Source organism: Amphiprion ocellaris, chromosome 17 (genome assembly GCF_022539595.1).
Source record: "Amphiprion ocellaris isolate individual 3 ecotype Okinawa chromosome 17, ASM2253959v1, whole genome shotgun sequence".
In the NCBI taxonomy this organism is placed as follows: Eukaryota; Metazoa; Chordata; class Actinopteri; family Pomacentridae; genus Amphiprion; species Amphiprion ocellaris.
Window position 1 is genome coordinate 4,511,712 of NC_072782.1, and position 23,655 is coordinate 4,535,366.

A 23,655-nucleotide genomic window follows, 5' to 3' on the forward strand; every position below is an offset into this window, starting at 1 on the left:
TTGCACTGAAGTGAAATAAGTGATGTGGTAATACATGTCAGTAAATCAGTCATCAAGTCGACAATTTGGGAATTTCAGCTAGAATCCTCTTTCAACAAAATTATGCCATTTTGGAGGTAAAATATACTGTGTCTGTATATAATTGAGGGACTTTTGAAGTCCATGGGATATATCTTGCATACATTTTTTTTTAATTAAAAAAAAGAATGTATTTTATGTTCATTATGATCATGTCTTTACAAATTCCATAATTATTTATTATGGAAACAATCACTTAATAAAAAACATGACTGGATATCACTAAAATGTCAACTAAATAACAGTCAGAATTTAATAATCTGACTCAGTTTACAGCATTTACACTAAACAGAGGGTAAAATGTTCACGTGAAGTCGTGGATAGCGTCCTCCTCCAGGTGTAACTGTGTCTGAACAACCTGGACAGACTGTTCTCAGTGGACTCCATCGCTGTATGTGTCCATCCGTCCCTTTTCTTCATGACAACAAACTGACAAATAAAGGAGCGAATGACACACAGAAACTCTGAATAAGAGTATAGGAGTACTAAATACAGAATTAATCTCTAAAAATACGACGCACTAAAGTCATGAGGTAGAATTTTTCAAAAAATGTGCAGAAAATGTGTAATAAAGACCAAAGCCTTAAAGTGCATCAAGTTCTGTATCATAATACTCCACTGGGTGGCAGTGTTTGGTCAAAGATATCAGCAGCACGTTTACAGGCTCACCTGCATGGCAGGTACGACCCAAGGAGCAGCAATGTCATGAAATTATCTATATTGCTAGCTATAGATAAAATATATATAAATACTACAGTGGAAATATTGGGAGTAATAGTAGTAGTTTAATGTTTCTTGATAGATTTGTAAGAATATGTTAAGATTGTAGGTTCAACTGTGTGCCAATAATGTATTTCAAGCACTTTTTGGATTACAGTGAAGCTTCTGCAAAAGTTTGACCATTTAAAATTTCACTCCCAGCAAATAAAGCAACAATCAGGTGAGGGGTGACTTGCATCCATGCTCTGTCTCTTTAACCAGCAGGCTCCCTGTCACTGTGGTCCCTCCCATTCTTGCTGCTGGCCTGAGATGGGAGCGCACATAGCAGCACCATCACGGCCGGAGAAACGGGAGAAATCTGGAAGGAAACACCGAAAACCAACAACACCTTGTACTCGCCGCGGGGAAAAAATGGGATAACGAAGCAATTCAGTTCACTCAGCACCGGATCCCAACGCTTGATCCCGTCTTATGAGGAACTCAGATGTTGTCGTCGCCTGCGTTTTGCGCTTTTTTATCCATTCTCCTTGAGCGCAGCTGGTACAAAGACGCTTGTTCCAGAGCAGCAGCAGCAGCAGCACCTGGGATTACAGCCTCATGAATGAGAGTGAATGGAGCAGACAAACCTGAGGTGGTAGAAACACACAGTGAGTAAACCAGAGCTGGATTAAAACACTTTCTTCTTTTTTCTCTTTCTCCCTGGGAGCCAGACCACCCGCGTAACACCCGCGAACACTGACTATCATTGTGTCGAGGATGGTTTTTTGAAAATCTTATTTTCAAAGTGGCCTTTCCTGGAATAATGCACGAGAAAAACGAGCTCTATCGCAGCTTTTTATTAATTTTTATGTCTGCCATATTCCCAGGTTTTCCTCTGACTGAACAGCCGGTTTCTCTTGTTCAGAATGGGATGTATTGTTGCGACTGCGCAACCCACGACAAGTGTCAGCAATTAGACTCTGTGTGTGAACGGTTTACCTAAAGGCCTTGTATAAACACTGTCACTGCTTTCTAACTGGATTTGGCCATTGTTATCAAGAAGGAGTCTGTGGCAAACTGGACTTAACATAAAAAAGGGGCCAAACTGTGCGCACTTGGCATCATTTCCCCCCCTGTGTGCGTGAACCAGGGCCGGTCACAGAAATAAATTAGGCACAGTATGGTGGAGCCGGTGGGATTCATTGAGGCGTGGAAGGCGCAGTTCCCGGAGTCTGAACCCCCCAAGATGGAGCTGCGGTCGGTGGGGGGCATCGAGCAGGAGCTGGAGAAGTGCAAAGCCTCCATTAGACGCCTGGAGCAGGAGGTGAACAAGGAGCGCTTCCGCATGATCTACCTGCAGACCCTCCTGGCCAAAGAGAGGAAGAGCTACGACAAGCAGCGGTGGGGCTTCAGGAAGACGCCACTCAATGAGGGGATGGACCCTGCAGCCACACAGGGGGCAGAGTCCCCATCCCAGCAGCCCCACATGCAGGAGACCGGTGGAGTTGGTGTAGTAGTGGGTGGAGGATATCCTGGTGGTAGTGGGGTTCCCGGGGATAGGAGCCGTTTTCAGCCTCTTGGAGATGGAACTGGCAGGTCCAAACCAAGGCCGCCACCAGCCAGAAAGTCAGCCTCCCACGGTGACGGCCTGGAGTCAGCCTTTGACGTACCTCCACAAGCTGAGTCCACGTCCTGCGACAACCTGGACGGTCTCTCGCCGTCAAAGCAGAGAGGCGGCGTCACCGTGTCACCCCGCCGACCCACCCTACCACCCCCAGACAAGGAGCTGCCCTCTGACCCCAAGGACAAGCTGGGGATGGGACTCGGTGTGGCAGCTCTCAGATCCAACTTTGAGAGGATCAAACGGGCCAACTCTCACTCTGCAGGTGACGTAGCAAAGGGTCAGGAGAAGCTGCCACCACCACCACCACCCTTCTACACCAACATGGAGTTCCACCACGAGAGGGGTTTGGTCAGGGTCAACGACCGCGACGTCTCCGACAAGATCAGCTCCCTGGGCAGCCAGGCCATGCAGATGGAGAGGAAGAGATCTCTACATTCTCTCCCAGGTAATCTGGCGACGGTGGCAGGGGAGCTCCGTGCGAGGCCGGTGTACCGAGGACGGTCCACTGAGAGCACCTGTGGCTACGATGCAGAATATGAAGACGGGGAGCCCAACCAGCGGCATTCAGGGAGAGCCAATGGGGGTAAACCTCCACCACCTCCATGGCAGCCCTCCGAGTTCCAGGCCTACTCCAGCGTCTATGTCGGCGGGGTGATGATGGGCGAAGGCGGCAGTGGAGACGGAAGAGGAGGTAGTGGTGGAAGTGGGAGTGGAGTCACGATGAGAGACCACGGCGGAGGTGACGACCACCTCCTGACCTGGCCACGCCGCTCCTACTCCCCGGGCAGCTTTGAGGATGTCGGCGGAGGCGGTGGCTACACGCCGGACTGCAGCTCCAACGAGAACCTGACGTCCAGTGAGGAGGACTTTTCCTCTGGCCAGTCCAGCCACGTCTCGCCCAGCCCCACCACGGCCTTCCGTCGGCCCTTCAGAGAGAAGAGCCGCTCGCCGTCCCAGAACTCCCAGAACTCCCAGCACTCCTTCGACAGCAGCAGCCCTCCAACTCCACAGTCCCAGAAGCGGCACCACCGGCAGCAGGGAGGCCATGTGGTCATGTCCGAGGCCACTATTGTGAGTGTTCGCAAGACTGGTCAGATCTGGCCACCTGCTGCCCATCATGACCTCATGCCCCACGGTAGAGCATCCCATGACAACAGTTACCATGGAGACCACTTAGGTGAGTAGTGGCTGCTCTCTATGCTGTGGTGGAGGGCAGGTGGGCTGGAGTGCAAAGAACATGCACAGAAACTGATTGTGTGTGGAGGAAGGAAAAATGAATGAGAGCCTGAGTGAATGAGTGTAATTTAGTCATGCTGGAATTCTGTTGGCATTTGCTCTTTAGCATTTTTAGACCCTTCTTCACGTAATTCGGCTTTCCTCTTAAAAACCACAAAGCGGCCAAATGTTTGGAGTGATTGATACTGTGAGCACGCATTGTGTGTGTGCATGGAAGCTGTGTGTGTCCTTTGGATGGCCTCGCGTGGGAGACAGATGAAAGATCCACCTCTGCTTATTCCTGGAATGTCAGTCGGGTGGGTGAACAATAAATGTGGTCAGGTTGAAACTACAGGTCTAGGCTTTCTCAGACGACTCCTGCGGCTCTTGGTATGGAATTCAAATCACAGGTGTCTGTCTGCCTGCCTGTCTCTCTCTCTCTCTCTCTCTGTGTCTTTCTGAACAATGACAGCAGAAAACTCTTCCCTCAAATGCAAGCTGAAACTTTTCAGCAGCTTTTAGCACAGACCAGAACAAAAGAAATCCACTCTCATGTCTCCAAACGATTACCTGCAGTTTACCTAACCACTAAATTACAGCCTGTAAAAGAGCGACAGCTAACAGATAAGATGTGCACCCTCGTTAGATAAAGTCAAGCGCGCCGGTTAACTGGGATGTGTTTCTTTGAGGAAGGCACATTAGGAGTTTGCTGTAATTGCTCAGTACAGTTTCCATCGTCGAGGCTGTGCCAGGTCACAAGAAGCAAAACCAAACGCTGCTCGGGTAGTTCAAATATTTGATATAATTAGACATGGAGCGATGTTTACCAAGGTGCGGTTTGTGGCATTCACACACATTTTGTTGTGTTGCCTCTCGATGTTTTTTTTCTGCTGTGGAAGTGAGGAGTGTTTTAGCGCCTGCTGTATTGTAACAGATTTGGGACTGGTGCCCTGCTTGACCAGACAGGCAGCAGGAGGCTGGCATCACTGGCCTGTAGTGGTGCCAGGATGGACTGGAAAGAGGGGAGGAGGTGGTTACATAGATAGTGAGAGTGAGAAAGTATGGACAGTATTAGATGGGGGGCGGGGAACAGTGAAACACAAGGAGAAAGCATGAACTGTACCTGCACAAAAAGCTACATGTGATGTCACTCTAATGCCTTATTTCATTCATGTTATGCAGTTGCAATATGCGGTTCATTTCCAAACACATATCTGTCTTTTGTGGTAGCAGTGCGGTTTGCAACCCGATCCAGCTCATTGCCTATCCTGAACGGTGAACAGGTCTCTGTGCATCTATAATTCATGTATTTGAATAGAACCACTGACACTTTGGCCCTGGTAGAATCAGCTAAAATGCTTTTCCAGGCACGATGTGATCATCAGGATTGCATCTGGTTTGGAAATCCCTCTCAGAAATACTTGCAAGGAAAGTAGGAGAAATCTTCCCTTTTAACTAGCATTCCCTCCCCTCATGGCAAGTGCCATCAACGGATCAGAGTAATGCTAAATTACTCCAACAACTATTAAGATTGTGTGCAGTTTGCAGTCAAACCCCGATAGAAAATAGCCAGCTAATTCTCCAGCTGCTATGTTTAGGATTATCACTGCACTGTCTGCCCTCCTTTTGTTTTAACATCTTTTCCACAACAATGAGCCCTGTGGGAAGTTAGGCGAGCCGGAAGAGCAGTGATGGAGATGGAGGATGGGGGTGTGACGTTGCAGACAGCGATGCATTTAGTGGGATAATCTGGAATTTGAAGCATAAGAAGTGAAATGTTGATGAGACACCCTGCAGAGTGGTCTTGTTTTCTAGTTGGGGTTTAAGCTGAGGGGCAGACAGACATGATGTTGAGGATAACGATGAATGTTGCATCATTTTTGCACCCGGTGTTGTGTGTATTTACTGTTTATTGCCAACCAGAATAGCGAGAGGATAGTAAAGGGGAGAGGAGTCGAGCGAGTGTTTTTGGTGGGCGGCTGATGATAATGATGAAGAGTGGGACGGTGTTGTGAGGAAGACTGAGGGAGGCAGAGTGCAAGGCAGAGCTGTCGTTTCTCGCTTCATTGGTCAGGGATGCGGGGGCTGCAAAGAGGCACAGATGGGAAGAACTCTCCCGTTGTGTAACAGAAACATACCGAGTCAAGCTCACACACAAAGACACACACATGCTTGATGTTTACTCGTATACCTTCAGGCTGCTTTGCCTTCAGCAGTAGGTGTACAGTATGTGTTCCTGTGTTGTAGCCTGAGATAGATTTCAGACTGGGTCACAGAGGAAGAGCCAGTGGTGGATCTGGTAGGAAACAGCCTGGCATTTTCTCTCTTTCTTTTTCTCTTCTCTTGTTCTTCTCTTCTATTGACACCCATAATTGCTTCATGGTGTGGTTTGTTTGTTTAATGGGCATTTTCAGGATGAGAAGTGCTCCATGGCAGGCGGAGATGAGTCGTCCTTTTGTGGTTATGACAGAAGAACAGGATGACAAAATGAGTGAAAGATTAAAATAAAAATATCTCCCTCGAGCATTGTTCAGTGGGAAACGTGGGGACGCCTGGCAAGTAAAAGCTAGCCAAAATAAAGAAAGAACAGGAGTCAAAACCTTCAGCTGCCAACTTTTCAATTTTGAACTGAATTGAACTAACATGAGTGCAGCAATCAAGTGTTTGATCATTCATGCAGAGACAGACAACTGAAAAGTGTCTTTGACGTGACCATGACTTAATTTTTTGATCTCCTCCTGAAGTAGTAAAGGAAATTCTATTAAATTTAGAACCCAAAAAATTACTTAAAATGGCAAAAGTTTGTAGAAAAATAACACACCGGCAGTGCAGAAAGTTAGCAGCACTATGAGGCTTGTACACTAGCAGGCCTCACCAATGGCCTTTTTTCCGGGTTCACCAACCAAACCCCACACATATCACTCGCTGAAAGTTTAAGTGAGGTCAGTTTGTCGGAAGAAAGGGAGCTTTCACTGCCTCCTGTAATGAAATGTGTGGTGACCGAAAATGGCACGTCTCCCCATGTGTTCTTTCCATTAATTCATTTGAAGGCAATGCTGCCTCTAAAGCGGTGAATACCTGTGGGTTTGTGTCTCTAACGACGGGGATACCAAAGCGGGACAGGCCTGAGAACGCTTCAATGGTTGTATTGTCTGCAGCCTCCAGCTCTGTCAGCGACTGTATTTCTAGGCAGGTAACAGACTTTTACCCAGGGTTATTTATCAAGTTTGTTTTTGTTGCCTCCAGATGTCATATTAATGCACACATGGGTTGCTGCAAAGTTAAAGTAGAATCCTGCTAGGCTTGTTATGGAGAAACTTCACTATGCATGTTCTCGTATACATGGTTTTTCTCACCAAAACTTGGCAAACTTGCACTGGACTTTGTGGAAGATGAATGACAAACAGTCCAATCCATAATCTTTATCAACTTTGTTGCGATGCCAGCTAACTCGACGCGACAGCCATGCCTGCTGACATTCACACCAATGGCCAGTTTAGAATAACCATTTAACCTACTGCACGTTTCTGGACATGGAGAGCAGCCAGCTAGCAGATGTGAACCCACAAGGCGACATTTCCAACCACTGCTGAACTACCAAGAAAAACAGATACTATGAAAAACTACATGAAATATGATTTTGCGGTAAACTTTCTGCAAACAGTTGGTTGAGCGCGTTTCCCAGTCGTGGCAAACTTCTCATCATGGACAGAATGTTGTTGGAAGTTGCCAAAGTCATGGCAACATTTTCTGGAAAAGTCATTTTCTAACTACAAATCACCCAGAAGTTCTCTTGCAAATCTACTGCAGACAGTTTGCTTAGTATATATAGTGTATATATTTGCTTAATATAATTGATTTTTGCAAGTGATTATGGGGCTTAAACAGGTCTGCACATTGATGCTATCTCCCATCTCGGGATGTTTCTAATGTTTAATTTCACTGTCACATTAAAGGAAATTTAAACTTAGACTAGTTGATTAGTACTAAAGTAAGAAAACACTCAGAAAAGAGTCAAAATTGGTTTGCTGAATGTGGCTAACATTAGCAATGCCAGCACCAAAAGATTTTTTTCTAGCAGGTTAATGTCCGCGTGCTGGTGCTGAATGTAATTTTACTAAATTTATATAATTTGCATCTCACAAACTGTATATTATGCAGACATGTTGTACTGTCAGGTGTAACTGAAACTGAACTAATTGGCTTAGCTGTTGGTTATCATGATAAAATATGACATGTTTACAGCGAAGAGTAATGAAAAAATATATGAAATTAATAACAGACAGCAGTATAATAATGTAAATCACATATTAACAAGGAAATATATGTCACATTACAAACCATAGAATCAAATATATTTAGCTAATTATTTAATAGGGTTAGCTAGTTTAACATAGTCATTCTATGCTGCATGAACATATTTATCAAATAAACAAAGTCATACAGTATAGTACAGTTACAGTTATTTCTTTGCAACTTATTTAGAAATTAGCTATCATTAGCCTAATTAGTCTCTTAATTTACTGTAGTGCACCCTGATTAAGCAAACGACTATTGTGAAACTAACTGACAGTTATGGGGAACTTTGGAGGAACTAGCTTCACACAGCCATGGAAGTATATGTGCAAAATAACTGTAAAAGTATAAAAAAAGACTTCCAATTTTCCACCACTTTAAGCCCAGTTTTAACCTGCATGTTGGAAAAGACAAAAAGACAGTCGCTGGGAACTTGACTTGCCATTTCTGAGGAACCCTCGAGGTCATTCTGTGTGTGTTTCTGGGTATTTTTTAAATTTATGATGCAAAACACAAGCTCACATCGTCTTCCTAGGAAATCATAGTCGAGCGTGTTTTCTGCTGTGTGACTTTCACAAGGGTTTTCCTCGGCGAACGTAAATCCTGTAACAAGTAGGCGATCAGTGGAGATAACGGCGTTACAGCAGGCTTCCTCTCTGAGCCTTTGTGTGCAGCGCAGTCCTTTCGCATCATGTGATTCAGCATGTATTTCCACACGTGCATGCATGCGTATGGGGAGGGAGCTGAGGATGAAAAGCGAGGATTTGCAGCAGCCTGGTGTGGCACAATGACCCCCTTTTCACACGGGGTGGGGAGCGACTGTAGCTCTCAGAAAGGCCCCGTTCAGCGTGTTGCAGTTGAGTGAGTTTGGCAGCGAAAGCCTCGGTTACCTCCGCCGAAGCACAGGAGCTGCAGCCTCACAGCCAAGCAATGAGTGGTGGAAGGAGAAGAGAGCAGCATGGGAGAATGAGGAGAAGAGGTGGAGCTGGAGAGGAGGGGGAAAGCGGATCTGCCTTTTCTTGCCAGCTGGGTGCTCGGCTCAGCTTCTCATTGGGCTGGTGCAACCTGCTCAGGCCAATTATGCAGGCACAAAACTGTCCCTTTGTTTGCTTTAGCGGGGAGAACTTGAGAAGAAGTGAGCTTGTAGACCCATTTGAGATTTGCTTTAGTTGCACAGTCTGTAACGCTGATGTTGGAGTTTATAATGTGTATCACAGTGGACATTGTAAGAGCATATACTGTAGTATTGTGTAGTGTGCAGTGTTTTTTCTGCAACAAGACCATATAATGTAGCAGTATTTAAGTTATCCCATGAACCCAGTGATTCAAACAGAATTCTGCAAATAATAATAATAATAATATTAATCATTTTGTCAAGGCATATGCAAGAAGCAGAAAGAATCAGCAAAATTACAACTTTTGTAAGGTTCTTGAACTGATCATGTGGGACATCACAAAAATGATTCAAACTGAAGCTTAAACTTGTGATATTTCCTCAAAATTGTTTGATTCTACACCAAAAACAAACTGTGAAACTAAATTATGTAAAAAAAAAAAAAAAAACCAAACAAACAAAAAAAAAAAACTCCTGGCTTCCAACAATTATGTGACAAAAATTTAGGAACTTTTCAACAGAACTGGACTGAACTGCTTTCAGTGTTTACACAGAGCAGATAGGAAACAAGTATGGAAACAGTAGTAATATATCTTTAGTGTGCAGAGCCACCATGTTTATCCATAATTTCTACTATTGATAGATTGTTAAACTAAATGCTGACAGGTTTCCAGAAGATACCCTCTATGTGATGTGGATACATGAAGGTTTTGTTTGCAGCGGTCAGAACACGGCGTGAGATTTTGTCTGGCAGTGTTGCATCCCATGTTTCTGCAGCAGAAAGTCCAGCTGGGCACCGAGGCTGGCGTGGCGGTGCCGGGTTGGCGGTGGACAGCAGGGTGGAGGAGCTCCAGCAACTCCCCTATGAGAGTCGAACTTGCTGGCTGGGTTTGTGGGGCTGCTGCAGCCAGTTCCAGCCCTGCACTCGACCACAGACCTCTTTGAGTGTGTGTGTTTGATGTGCATGGAAAACCAGTTTTAGGAATAGGTGTGTGTCCATTAGTTGCAGGCCTGGGGAGAGTTTAGGACATTCAAGCTCACTTTAGGGTGAAGGGAAGCAGATTGGAGGATCATAACTGGACACTGCAAACAGACATGCAAGCGCACATAAACACACACTCAGGGCCCTCTAAAGGGTAATTACTCTCCCCTGCTTCTGTTTAGTTCTTCTCCTTTTTGTGTGCGCTTGTATGCTTCTCATGCCAAGCACCCAGCCGCAGTCTTTCCTCTGGTGACCAACGGCGCTTGTGAAAAAGAAAAAGAAAAAAAAACTTGGAAAATCCCTGACATAAATTCTGGTGACTTGTTTCTCTCCGTTTGTCACTGCCCTTCCTTTTGAACAGTGGCCATCTTGGCTCTCTCTAACATGGCCTGCATCGTCACTGAGCTTGTCATCTGGATTGGCCACACTGCGGGGAAACTGTGCTAGTTAGTGTCCACCGCCAACCGCTTACTGCAGGCCTTTGGCCTTGTAGTAGAAGTGCTCGCTGGTGTGTGTTTTCTGGTTTTTCTGCATATCCTAGGTTAGCTGCATGGGTTATTAATCACAGCCAGCTCTCTAAGGGACCAAGCTAAGGTTGGGGGTGGGATGGAAAAAAAAGACCTGGTTTATTGTTTCTGGTTGAGACCACAAGGCAATATGGCATCGATGAGGATGAATATCACAGTGACCCGAAAGGCTTGTGTAGAGCTGCATTCAGCTACATTTGTCTGTTTACTGGTGCACTAGTGCAAACATTAAAGGAACACTCCACCTGTTTTATATGTTACAATCATTTTACTAGTCACAGTGGCCTACTTAAATATCCCAGTGTAATGAGTGTTTTTTTTAACCCTTTGATGCATAATATGGGTCAAAAGTGGCTCACATTCAATGGAAAATGGGTATCTCTTGACTCATGTTGTGCATCAAAGGGTTAAATCTAAGGCTGCCGTTGCTAACAGTGGTTATCATGTTTTTAACTAGACATGGACATTAACCTTCTGAACCCCAAAACTCACTGGTGGGTTTGACAGCCATATTGCCTTTTATTTAAAAAAAAAAAAAAAAAAAAAAAGCAAAAATCACACAAGTTCTCAGGGTCAGAAACTGTAAAAACAGAAAGAAAAATCTGCAGATTTCCACCTGTTTAAAGGTTCTTGAACTAAACACGTTATGCCACAAAAGAGATTCAAGTCAAAGCTTAAAATCGTGACATTTCATCAAAATCACTTTATTCTATATGTCTCTTTAGAAAAATATGCCAAAAATAAACTGTCTGCTACAACTAGATTCTGTAAAAAATCTAAACAATGTTCACATGTTGCTGCAAATGAGAAGACATTAGTGGCTCAGCTGCCATCAACAGTTACATGACTAAAATTCAGGAACTATTCCGCTGAACTGGGCTGAACTGCAGGCGCTGTATGGAAAGAAATTAAAAATTGATTGTGAAGTCACCATTTTTTCAAGTGTTAATACCACCTCTTGGCACTTTGAAAAAAAATGTTGATTCTCTTTATTTATTATTTAAAATGAATAAACAAAGAAAAACAACTTTCATTTGTTTATTTTTAAATTATTTTTGACATTTTAAGTGTACCATACTACACACGTGATGTTTTTGAATTCTCTTGACATCTAGTGGATGTTTTGCTGTTTACATAGAGGTGTGGGACTTCATATTGCAATGAGAAATCAGCCCACAGTGTATCAAAATGTGATGGGAGAAACTAGGGTTAAGACGGTTGCTGACATATAACCTTAAGTTTCTCCACAATACACACTTAAAACGATAAAAACTAGGTTGCATGCATTAAAAAGAAAAGCAGCATGCTGGGGTCCCTCCTCAAATGTGATGAAATAGCTTATTAAGAATATTGCTTTACTCCTAAAGCTGTAGAGGAGTCTGGTAGGGTGTAGATATGTTCTCTATCTGATATGAGCACTGAGTCTGCACTATGCATGCTAACTGCAGGTGGTTGTTTCAATAGTGATGGTCATTGTGATTCTGCTTTCAAGAGACAGATTGACAGACTGATCAATATGGAAGCAACGTGCTCTTTGTAAAGGTGCTGAGAGCTGCTTCAGTCATAAATGTGAGGTTCAGATAACAACAAACCTCATAAAGAAGATCGATTTAATGCCACGGTTTCAATCCAGGATGTTCAGGTAGTAATTTAATTATTGTAAAATTTTAGATGCTCTCTGTTAATGATGGCCCCCATGTCACATGTGTATAACTAAAAGCCAAGTGATGATTTTTTCTGGATTAAAGGGCCACAGAAACCTGTCTAGTCATGCAAACATTTAAGCTTTAATCTGCACTCTCTAGTCTGGGAATTAGAATCTGGATAACAATCAGATTACCATTATTTTTTCCCCCTCTTGTTACACAGCTCACACCACACCACATTATTACAGCACTAATGCATTGTGTCCTATATATCACCCTCAGGATTATCATCTCTCACAAACCAGCAGTGACGTCTGTGCATGTTGAACAGCTACACAGAAATGTTTCTACACCGAATTATGATCACGTGCTCAAGCTGCTCTTTAGACATTTAGAGTCTTTCACTACAGTGTGCAGATATTCCAGGTATTTCATCTCATTCATCCCCTAAAGCACGTCTCTTCTTCCCGATCACATCGCTGCCTTTTGCCATTTTACGCTGTTTCTTTATCTGCTCTCCAGCGATGCCTCATTCAAACAGCTGCTTCTGGTTTCCTTTGCTTGGAGCCAATTAGAGGTGCATCACCTCTCTGTCTTTGTTTCCGCGGGTTTTCCACCAGGCAAGGGGAAAAGCAGAGAGAGATCAAAGTCACGACCCGCCCTGCAGGAGCGAGCCGGCCTCGATCTGTAACTATGGAATAGAGGTTTACCTGCTGAATCCCTATGAACAGCACAATCAATGCCGACTGTCAGCAGCAGGCGTCCTTGTTACAGAGCAGTATAGACTGCCGGGACTATTCCCATGCGCATGCACGGCTCGTTCTATTTGAATCTCTGGCTTTTTGTTTTCTGTCTTGTCTTCTGGCTATTTGTCTGTTTTTCTGAATTTTTTGTCTATTTATCATGCACTCGTTGTATATATACCTTTAATTTATGTGGCTGAATCATAAACAGACTGTTAAAGGCTTGTAATTCTTTGGAAAATGGGTTTAGTTGACTGTAATAGAGTTGAAACCACAGTTTAGTATCAGTAGTACAGTGGAGGGTTGAGGGTTAGAAATTCCTAGAAATGTTGCTGTCTATTGTGTAATCTTCAAAAACAACGAAAATCTTTTTCAGATGGTTTGAAGTAAACATAGCTTAAAGAGTAAGACATTGAAAAAAATCACGCTTTAAAATGCTAGGAAACTTCATCCACCAGATTTTGTTAATTTCTACTGAGGACTGCTAGACGAAAATCTTTTTCAGATGGTTTGAAGTAAACATAGCTTAAAGAGTAAGACATTGAAAAAAATCACGCTTTAAAATGCTAGGAAACTTCATCCACCAGATTTTGTTAATTTCTATTGAGGACTGCTAGATTGTTTAGCAGATTTTAGCGAACTTTTACATCTGTGTTTGCATCCCGGCCTTTAGAATAGAAGATGTGCACATGCAACCACAGCTGGGCACAAATCCAGAAGAAAATTCTGACAAATCTGCAAAATTGTGGTTCATTACATATGTGGGAGTTTGCAGTCCAAAATGGGAACCACCTTGGTTTATTTCTTTTGCAAAAAGAAAACCACAGGAGTCATTGTTTCACTCCTGCAGGGACATAAAAGCGCCTGACGTTGTTTCCACCACAAAGCTAAAAGGCTGGAAAAGAGGGAGGAAGCACTTCAGAGCTTATTAGCTTTCTGTTGTTGCAGATGATGAAGAACAACAGGATGAGACACCTTGTCTCTTCCCTCCTGACAGGACTCATGCACTCACATAGTCTCTTTCAGAGTCGTAAATAGAGACGTACTTGATTTCTCTCTCTGCAGATGTGTTGGTTGGACTGTGGTTTGTTTCTTTATAAATAAGATGAGCTGTTGGAGACATTAACTGTCTAAATCCTTAAAGCTCTTCTTTCTTCTCTTTCACTTAGATCTTAACTTCATCACCCTCTGCCTTTTCACATTTCGTTCACTTTGTCTGTGTACCATCGCAATGGCTGCTTCTATTTATTACTGTTTGTAGGCAATTTTCCTCTTTCAATACAATACAATACGATTTGATCCAATACAGCGATACCATACGATCCTGGTGAAATTATCAGAGTACAGTGGATTTATAATCATAAAGTGACATTTCTTTCTCTATAAAACCATCTTCAACCAAGTATAGACACCACCTTGTAAAGAGTATTTAACAATATAATGGCAACATTTTTCATTTTGGCCTTTTGGCAGTTTACATGCATCATTAATATTATTTATTTGCTGATGATATAATCTGTAAGAAGTAATTTTTGTGTGTTTAACTGGCAAAAGCGAAGGTCTGCATTGACTAAAATTAAGTTGCCTAATTCTTCAAGATTTGGCAGAGTTAATTAGCCATAACTTCAATCTGTACAGTGATTTAAATGGATGACTTGTGTAAAAATTCACCTCTAGTACAGTTGTCATGAACAGGGAAATAGCTACAGAGACCAAAACCATTTTATGTACCAGACTGTAAACATGTTTATTCAACCTGTGAAGTTTGGCATTTTAACATGGGGCTCTATGCGGATTGACTCACTTTTGGAGCCACCCTCAAGTGGCCATTCAGGGAACTGCAGCTTTTGGTACTTTGGTGTAGCCTTAATTCTTCAGCCTCAGAGGTTGCTGCTTGGAGGAAATGAAGCTCAGTGTATTCGTATCAGCAGTAGCATTAGGATCATTCAACTTATATTTTGTTAGCTAAGAAAAAATACAATCTGTGGCCAAAAGACATTTGCGTCGGCTGAATGAGCTCCACTCAACTGCCCATTCTTTCCTCATTTTTGCATTAGCTGGGAGCTAGGACATGTCAGGCACTGCAAAGGCTGGCCACCACACTGAGCTTCAAAACAGCTGTTCAGGAAGTCTATGAGTGACTTCACAAAGCGTTCATCCTTCTTTATGTACAGTTGATTCAGGCGATGAGTTTGTAAACTTGGAGTGATTTCTTGGCTCTGTTTCTTTTCACAAAGAGGAAAATCCAGGTGAACTGAAATGCACTAATGCAAGTCATGTGAGAACATCACTTTGCTTGTTGGTCAGATTTCTCTGAGGCAGGAAAAAAAAAGTTTGTGCAGGAAGAAGGTCTTATCCTACAGTTTCATGTCCCAGAATGTGAAGTACTGTACACCTGGATACTGCATCTGTTTTGCTCAAACCTGCAGACTACGCTTGTAAGTTGGGTCGGATCAAGTTTGGTTTGTGTTCCAACTACAAAATGAAGTTCTCCGGAGATTGTTTGGCACTGGATGGAGGCCACCTCATAAGGATCTCAGAGTAGCTGTGTTGGTCTGTATCTAAGTGTAAGTACAGTGTTAATGTGCCTACATGATTTACACCCGTCAGTCCGATTTAACAGAACTAAAAAGCACAGGTGTGTAACCACCAGGAGGGAATCCAGGTGTTTTTATCAACCCGAAACAGCTCCAACATGGAACCTACTATACAAACCCAACCCCCAGTGCTAACTTCTAAACAGAGAAACACACACACACAAACACACACAACACAACAAAGAAGTCATTACAGCCAGCCAGTTCTTTTACCTTTCCGGTTACACTATGGGCTTTCTGCCTCCTTTGAGCCTGTCACTTCCCTCACTCTCTTTCTATTTCTGTGTGTCTGTCTTGTTCCTTTCCCTCAGGCTCTATTGGACTGTGTTTGCACTGGGTTGCTGGATGGCTTTGCTCAATAAATAGCAGTTGTTAAGGGCTGCCCAGGCTATTAGAGGTGGAGGTGTGTATCTGTGTGTGTTTTGGATGTCAGGGTGCCAACGTGCTGTGAGAGTAAGAGCTTCTTCTGAGGTGGCGACCGTGAGATGGCAAAACGAGGAAGCCACGCTATAAAAACACCACATTATCCAACTAATGAGCGAAGTGGCACTGGCTGTTGATCAGCTGGCTGCCTCGGTCTGGTGAGAGCCGTGAGCAGATCAGACACCAGAGGAATCCACAGTGCAATAATGACTGAAGCAGGATTTACAGTTTGTCTATTTGCTTAGGCGATAAACAGCATGTTTTTGGGCTCTTTTGAGCAGGAGAGTCAACACGTTCATGCACTTTTTGTCAGAATGAAAGCGTAAAGATGTGCTGTTGAAATACTGATCTGTTGAAAAGGAATGTTTGGAGATTTTTGTGCAGCTTTCAGGTCAGAAAAGGCGATAATCAAATGTACAGTTTGCATTGTTCTGTTTTTAATGATGATTGGTTGCATTTCGGTGTCATTATCGGACTTAGAAAAAGGGTTATGTCCATATTTTCGTAAACATCCACTACAACACAGCTTTCATGCATTCAGGTTAGACTCTGTAGATGGTATTTGGTGAATGAGCACACTGATGGGAAGCGTAGACACAAAGAAAATCCTTCAAACTGACTCTGCAGCGTGTCAAGCGATTTTGAGCAAGAGCAGAATCTGTCCGGTTTGAGGAGACACTTGTTAAATGTCCAAAAAAAAAAAACATGAGAAAAACCCAACATCTTAACAGATGTGAAGAGAAGCTTGATCTCCTTTCCCTCTGACTCTAGCTCCCTTTATTGTCTGTTATTTGTTGAGCCGCTGGTTGCAGTGGGGCTGGATAACTGTAGGCTCCTGGGGAAGATCAGATTTCATGTTGCGATCTCGCTCCCTCCCCTTCCCTCCATCTCTTCCCTGAATGCCCTTCGGTAACATCCCTCCTTCTGTGAAATCTCCTTTATGTCACTTAATATCCCTTTCTCTATCCCCCTGACCATTTCTCTCCCTTTCTCTTTCTCTCTCTCCCACTCAGTGCTGTTCAGCCTGGAGCTCACTAGACAGCATAAAGGCTGATTTTAAGCCCAATTTGGCCATGACAAGTGATTTTCAAGTTTGTGGAGAGACCGCACTTGTCTGCAGAAATACAGGACGATAGTCAGCGGACGTTATTTTTGGGATTTGAATATTTTTCTCTCAAACAGTCGTCATTCTACTAAATGTGTCCCTTTTGTAAACAGCTGAGTTCTGGATAAATCTGAATGTGATCCTGGGCAGGTTAACAGAAATGTGAATGGAAATCACTTATCTACAAAATCTGACATTAAATGTGTGATAGAGAGTCTTTTCACAGTTGGAATTTTAAAAGCCTTTTATCTGCAGCCGCATTGTCCCTATCCAGTCTTTCTATTGCAGTCCTTTTGTTAGTCCGCTTTTCTTCTGACAGGCGGCAGAATCCAAGCCAGCAGCTCTCGGCCCGATTCTCCTCCCACGTGGGAGCAAAATGGAGATGAGAAATCCAACTCTCCAGCTTCTACGGCTCAACCTGTGCAACCTCTACGTTGCAGATTCTCATAATGGCTTAACAATCACTCTGGATAGAGCAATTTTCTGGTTCGGCCTGGTTAGTCTGGAACAGAAACCTTGCGTAAATAGCTCTGACTGCAAGATAACAAGAGCATTCTGAAGGCGTGTGATGTTTGCACTGGGCTGCTACTTTGACTAAGAGTGATAAAAGGTCAAAACAGTGAAACGAAAATGAGACCAGGAGCTCCAGGAACAAGCCAAGCCAAACAAACTTAGCATGGAGCTTCATCTGACACTGTACTGACTGTATTAACCAAACAGAACTGAGTGACGGAGCCGTCTGTTAATGTAGCAGGAAGAGCGTATGAAGTGATTCCTCATGTGCTGCTTTGTTGTGGGATTTGGCGCTTCCTCTGCGGTGTCCACATGGTACCCACATGGTCAAATCAGTCGTTATATTCTTTATATTTATGTTTCTAGCTCCTTTTGCTCATTCTTTGTCAGCCCCAGCTTCTTTCTTTCCCTCTGCTTCCTATTTTTTATTATTTCTCCCTCTCTCTGAGTGCTCCAGTTTTACATATCATCCTGTGTCATTGTCACTGCAGCTCTCTCTCATTTGGCCCACTTTATAGACCTATAAATGGCAGAGCGCGCTCAGGGCAAAGCGGCCGTGATTGGCTTGGAGTGACAGCTCAAGAAGTATGTTCTGTGTTGCTTCTGGAAGGAGGACATACAGTAGCAGAATTGGTGCTATGTTTTTATGAGTGTGTGAGTGTGTCTGCTGTCTGACTGTATACATTAAACTTCAGGTTGTAGCAGTATAATGTAGACATTTCCCCACAGTGAACTTTATGCACGTCTCTGTTGTACATCTCTTCCCCTGCTCTGCCTTCTCCACACGAATCCATAAAAATGCAAATACAGGTATTTAGAAACAACCTTACACTCGCATACATTTGTAGAGCTGCAGAACCGCTAATTGACTGTTGATAAAAGGGTGTGTTCGTTCGCTCGCTCACACTCTGCCTCCCTCCCTCTTCCTTTTCTCTGTCATCCATTATTGATGCTGGAGCCCACTTGTTGCAAAACTAGAAACTGACTATCGTGACACTGGGTGTCTTGTTACCCATTCTCCACCCACCAGCCAGCCTAGCATCACTACAGATCTCCACTGGAACAAAGAATATGCTCACGTCTAGAGCTGCTGAATCAGCCTCATGATCCAGTCCTACAACAGCAGCACACCTGGAGCTACAACCAGTGATTAGTTTCATTACTGATTAATCTGCTGATTATCTTATCAAGTCCTCTTTTGTTCATAAATGTTGTGAAATAGTGGTTGTGGTGATGTCTTCAGTTTGCTTTTCTTTCTGACCAACAGTCCAAAAGGTTAAAGATTTTAAGTTGTTGCTATGTATGATAAGGAAAAACAGCAAAAAAGTCACATTTAAGAAGCTGAAACCAGACAATATTTGTTCTTTTAGCTGAAAAATGAAAGAAAGTAGTGCCAGTTTTACACTCTGTAACTCATAACTTTTACACAAAGTGTCATTTCATGGAGAAGAAAATCTTCACTGTTAGATCTGCTGACATCATTAGAGATGATGAATTTATGGTGTTCGTCTAATTTTAGGAACTTTCGGAGTATTTAAATTCAACTTTTCAGCTTTTCTTAAAGCTAGGAATTAGTTTGATACATTTTGTTACTGTCTTCATCTGAGGTTGGGTCAGAAACTCTGTAACAAGTCAAGAATTCTTAAACAAACTTTAAATAAAGAAAATATTTTTGTATGTGCTACTTATTAAATCTGTTCATTCAATCTACATTTTCAAGCTGCTTTTCCATACAGATGTTAAAAGGAAAATGCAACACAATACGTTTAACAGCCTTTAAACTAAAGCTGAATTGGAAGATTAAGTTTGCTAAAGGAGTGCAGGAACTCAGGCAACACAAATACACTCACTGGCTAAGAAAGAAAAATAAAAATGTTAGGAACACTTTCATATGTGTTGCAGTCCAGTAAACCCCCACCATCCGCTATGACCTTAAAATGTTTTTTACAGCATCAACAAAAACATAGCAGCATAAGTTGAAGCTTAGTGAAACAAGTATTTATGGCAGAGCTGTCTGTATGGAAAGTTCTTACCTCAACAATTTATTATGCAATGCATGTTATGTTACGCAATGTCATGTTTACCCTGCAAACAGGGGATCCTGTTCTTCCAGCGGCATCTTAAGAACTCCACATTTACGAGTGAAGAGCAAAATAACAGTGTAGCAGGCGAGCCATGACTCCAAACACTGCAGAACCTTTAAAGAAAGGTCCTGCTGTGAGTCACATAATGACTAAAGGTTATTGTACAGCTCACCACTGCATGAATGTGCATTTTTGTATTGGATGACTGTTTCTTGACCATCATCACTGAAAAGTCTACATACAGGAGGTTCAGAGTTTGGTAAAGTGTCTGGAAATACTTGGAGCAGCACATGATGGCCAAATACACACAGCAGTGTAAACAACTCGACAGTATTTAGGGCTATATGCTCAGTCACGTGCCTCCATCTGTCAGAGGAAATTTAGGTTGGTTACGTATCATGTGAGGCATATATGTAACTCACTAAAAGCTAGAAGAAGTCTGCTCTGTAGGTTTCACTAAACTGGGATGAAAATCACATCAATATAATACTGTTTCAGATTTATTGTCTTGTGCCTTTCAACTTCTGTTTTGTTTTTAGATCCAGAGGTAGAAAAGTTGTGGTCATAGTTTGAGAACAGTTTCTGATCAGTCATCTGCAGCCGCTGAGCAGCTGCAGTGTCATCACAAATGATTGACAGGATGTCGGTCGGCGCCTCCTCTCTGCAGTGGATTGGACGATGGCCAGAGGACAAGGTGTCTCAAGGAGTCCCTGTGTCACCAGAGAAGCTCATGCAAAGATAAACACAGCGCACCAAACCTCACACCCAGCTCTGTTTACTCTACACACACACTCCCTCCCGCTTCAGGCCTCGTCATGGGACCTTAAATGCACGGAAGACGTTGCTCTCTAGTTGTGTGTATCCTGCAAACACACACGTAACACTGCTAGCAACACTGTCTGATGTTCTTGGCTCTTTGAAAGCTTCTTCTCTCGTGTGCATTGTGTTATTGGGCACACGGGGACGCCACTCCCTGCTGCTGATGTGTGGGCGCAATTATGTTCTCGTATTTATCGCGTGTGCGCTTTTGGCAGCTCGCCTTGAGAGTGACTTTGAATTAAAAACAGAAATTGATCCATACGAGGACGCGCGGTGCCCACAGTCTGCTCTCTGGCCCAGAGGAAAGTGGAATAATTTTATTACTGTTGTACCACGCCGAGAGATATTCATAGCTCTATTGATTACTTAAGTGAATCCATGGTGAGGGCGCCCATCAGAAGACCTTTGTAAATCTTTCAGCAGAAGATAGCCAAACCTCTGTCAGAGGAAGATAACCCTGCACTGGATTGGTGGCAGTTAGGTGTCCATTGTTGCCTGGTGGTGACTCAGACTGTCCTTTACTCTGACAGGCTTTCACCTTCCTCAAGACTTTACTTCCAGCTACGATATTGCAGATGTTGCAAACCCAGTGAACAGTGAGCACTGAATGGTTTAGGACCTAAGTATATCAGTGACCTCCTTTTTATCATATGAACCATCCAGATCGCTGAGGTTCTCTGGGGCAGGTCGGCTCTCTGTCCCCAGAGTCAGAACCAAAAATGGAGAATCAGCTTTCAGTTTCTATGCTCCACATATCTGGAACAAACTTCCAGAAAATTGCAGGTCTGCTGAAACGCTCAGCTCATTTAAATCAAGGTTATAGACCAATTTATGTACTGTCGCCTTTGATGGACCGTCTTAAGACCAGCACTGCACTGTTATGCTATGTGTCCACTAGATGCGTTTTTCCCACTGCATCTGAAAATCGCCTTCTTGATGGGTGTGTACTTGAGGCCAGCTGGTGTTCAACTCCTGCCGACCTTCTTCTCCAACTATCCTGCCCCTGATTGGACAACCGCTTCGACTCGTTAGCTGTCTGCTCCTGGATTTCAAGCCGGACCAACATGGTGGCTTGGTCGCAAATTTTCTCTTTTATTATGAAAACAGTTCAGCGAAAAGTATTTCTGAAAGCATTTGAGGTGAGAAATAACCTGTGCAGCAGCTGAATCTGTCCTCATTTTAGTGCACCGACGGCTAGTTTTGACGTTTGACTAAAGTTTCGCGATGCGTCTGACTTCCACACGCCGCATCAAATTTGCATAAAGTAGAAGTCGGGTATACTTTATGCAAATGAGCTGCGGCCCGCTCCAGGGAGATGCACTGGATTGCAGAGTTTTAATTTCTTTGTTTTTATGATCATGAAATTCTATGTTGATTTTATTAAATTATGCATTATTTTTATGATTTTAATGTCTACCTTTTAAATCATCTTTATTTTTTTTCCAATTGTAAAGCACTTTGAATTGCCTTGTGCATGAATTGCACCCTATAAATAACCTTGCCTTGAGCAGTAATCTGCAGTAAATGTTACTCAGAGTAATAGTGCAATGTTTCAAGAAAAGCATCCGGCTACCTGCCATCTTTGCTCTGTTTTCTGAAGAGGGAGAACTTCCAGAAAACCGAACAGATGGCTTAACTGTGTGAAGAGACACACAGCGGAAACTTCCAGCGTTGTACACTGACACAATTAGCTGTAATGAATTGAGTCAGCTTGCCAAGGTAGCCTCAGTGAAAAATAGAACACAGACAGCAAGAGAGATGCACCTCTGGCACGTTGTGGAGTCTCGCTTCAAGGCCCGTGTTGTTCCAGTGAAGGAAACAGATGTTAGTTCTGTGAAACTATGTGTGTGTGTGCAGGATTGTGGATCAGAACCTTCATGTGCGTGTCTGTCTGAGTGTTTCAAAGACTCCAGAAGCCGCCTGCCCTCTATGCTGCATCTATAAATGTCTCTCCTCGTCTCATTCAGTGTGAGAAAACAGGAGCCCAGCTACTGATGATTGTGTAATTATCACTCACAGCTCCCACTCACAGCTTCACCGTTACCTTGGTTACATGCTATAAAGTACAGAACACAAGAGTGAACCCTGCCTTCTGTAATGTTACCTATTTCTGAATGAAAAAGAGAGATTTACATGTTGTTGGTCTCAAACAAACGAAACTCGTGAACACATGTTACAGGAGGGACTGATCAGCAGCTTGAGTAAATAAGAATGTGTGTGCACATGGAGGGGAAAGGTTCTTGTTAGCTCTGTTTAGCAGCTTTCAGCCTCTAGTCGATACTGTTTGTCCTGCTGTCAATTGGCCTGTCAGTTAGTCTGCTAATAGGAAAGTCATAGAAAAGCAGCGGCAGTGCATTACCTGTCAGTCACATGTGAACTGGGATTAAGAATAACAGCAGAAGCTCACCATGCATGTCATTCAGACGGACAAAGAAAACACGCGTGCTGGAAAGAGTCGTTCATGTGAAGAGGAAGTGCGAACCAGTCTGGCTCCGTCTACAATAAAACTGGCGTTTCCAGAAATACTGCAGGAGAATTACATCCCTCCTCCATCGGCTGGAGAGTTGATCAGAGTTACTAAATCTGTGAGCGTGTCTGTGTGCGTTAAAGACTGCAGCATGATTTGTGGGGGAAAACTTCACAGGGCGTCTGAGAAATCCACTGAGATATGAGAAGAAACTGCCCCGAAGCAGAGAGTATATTTTAGAATAATTGCAGTGTAGGTGATGTTTTATGTCGTGTTAATGTACTGTACTGTTTTTGGCCAGAGCACAAAGGATGATTTAAAATGCACGAGCTTGTAAGAGGCGATAATGGCTGTTTTTTTTTTTCCTCATGTGTTCTCTGCCTCCTGTCTGGATGCTTCTCTGTGTGTGTTTCTTCATGCCGCTGTACTTTTAAAATTCATGTCTCAGTTGAGGCTCTTATGTAAGTGAATTAGCCGGCGATGTAGCGTTTCATTTTTGATGTGCTGTGTTGGTGATCCGAAACCAGCTGGCTTCTGGCAGGAGGACGACTTTGGAAACCTTTTCAACTTTTCGTACTTCTCTACTTCTCTCCAGTGCTCTCCAAAATTCTGAATTTCTTATAGAAGCTCCTCAAAAGTCATGAATCTGGTGTTTACATACTTTTGGTCACATAGTGAAGTGCAAATCTTCTAAATGATAAAATTGAACCTTTGTAATCCTTT

At 43.2% G+C, this 23,655-nt stretch overlaps 1 protein-coding gene across 1 annotated transcript in view; it reads left to right on the forward strand.

Annotated features, from left to right (window-relative positions):
• Positions 1-1,092: 1,092 nt before the first annotated feature.
• Positions 1,093-23,655, forward strand: part of bcr (BCR activator of RhoGEF and GTPase) — a 100,942-nt gene continuing 78,379 nt past the window's right edge. The window contains exon 1 of the mRNA XM_023278256.3: positions 1,093-3,578. Coding sequence (XP_023134024.1) covers positions 1,958-3,578 — 1,621 coding nt within the window. The 5' untranslated portion in view covers positions 1,093-1,957. The remainder of the gene's footprint in view (positions 3,579-23,655) is intronic.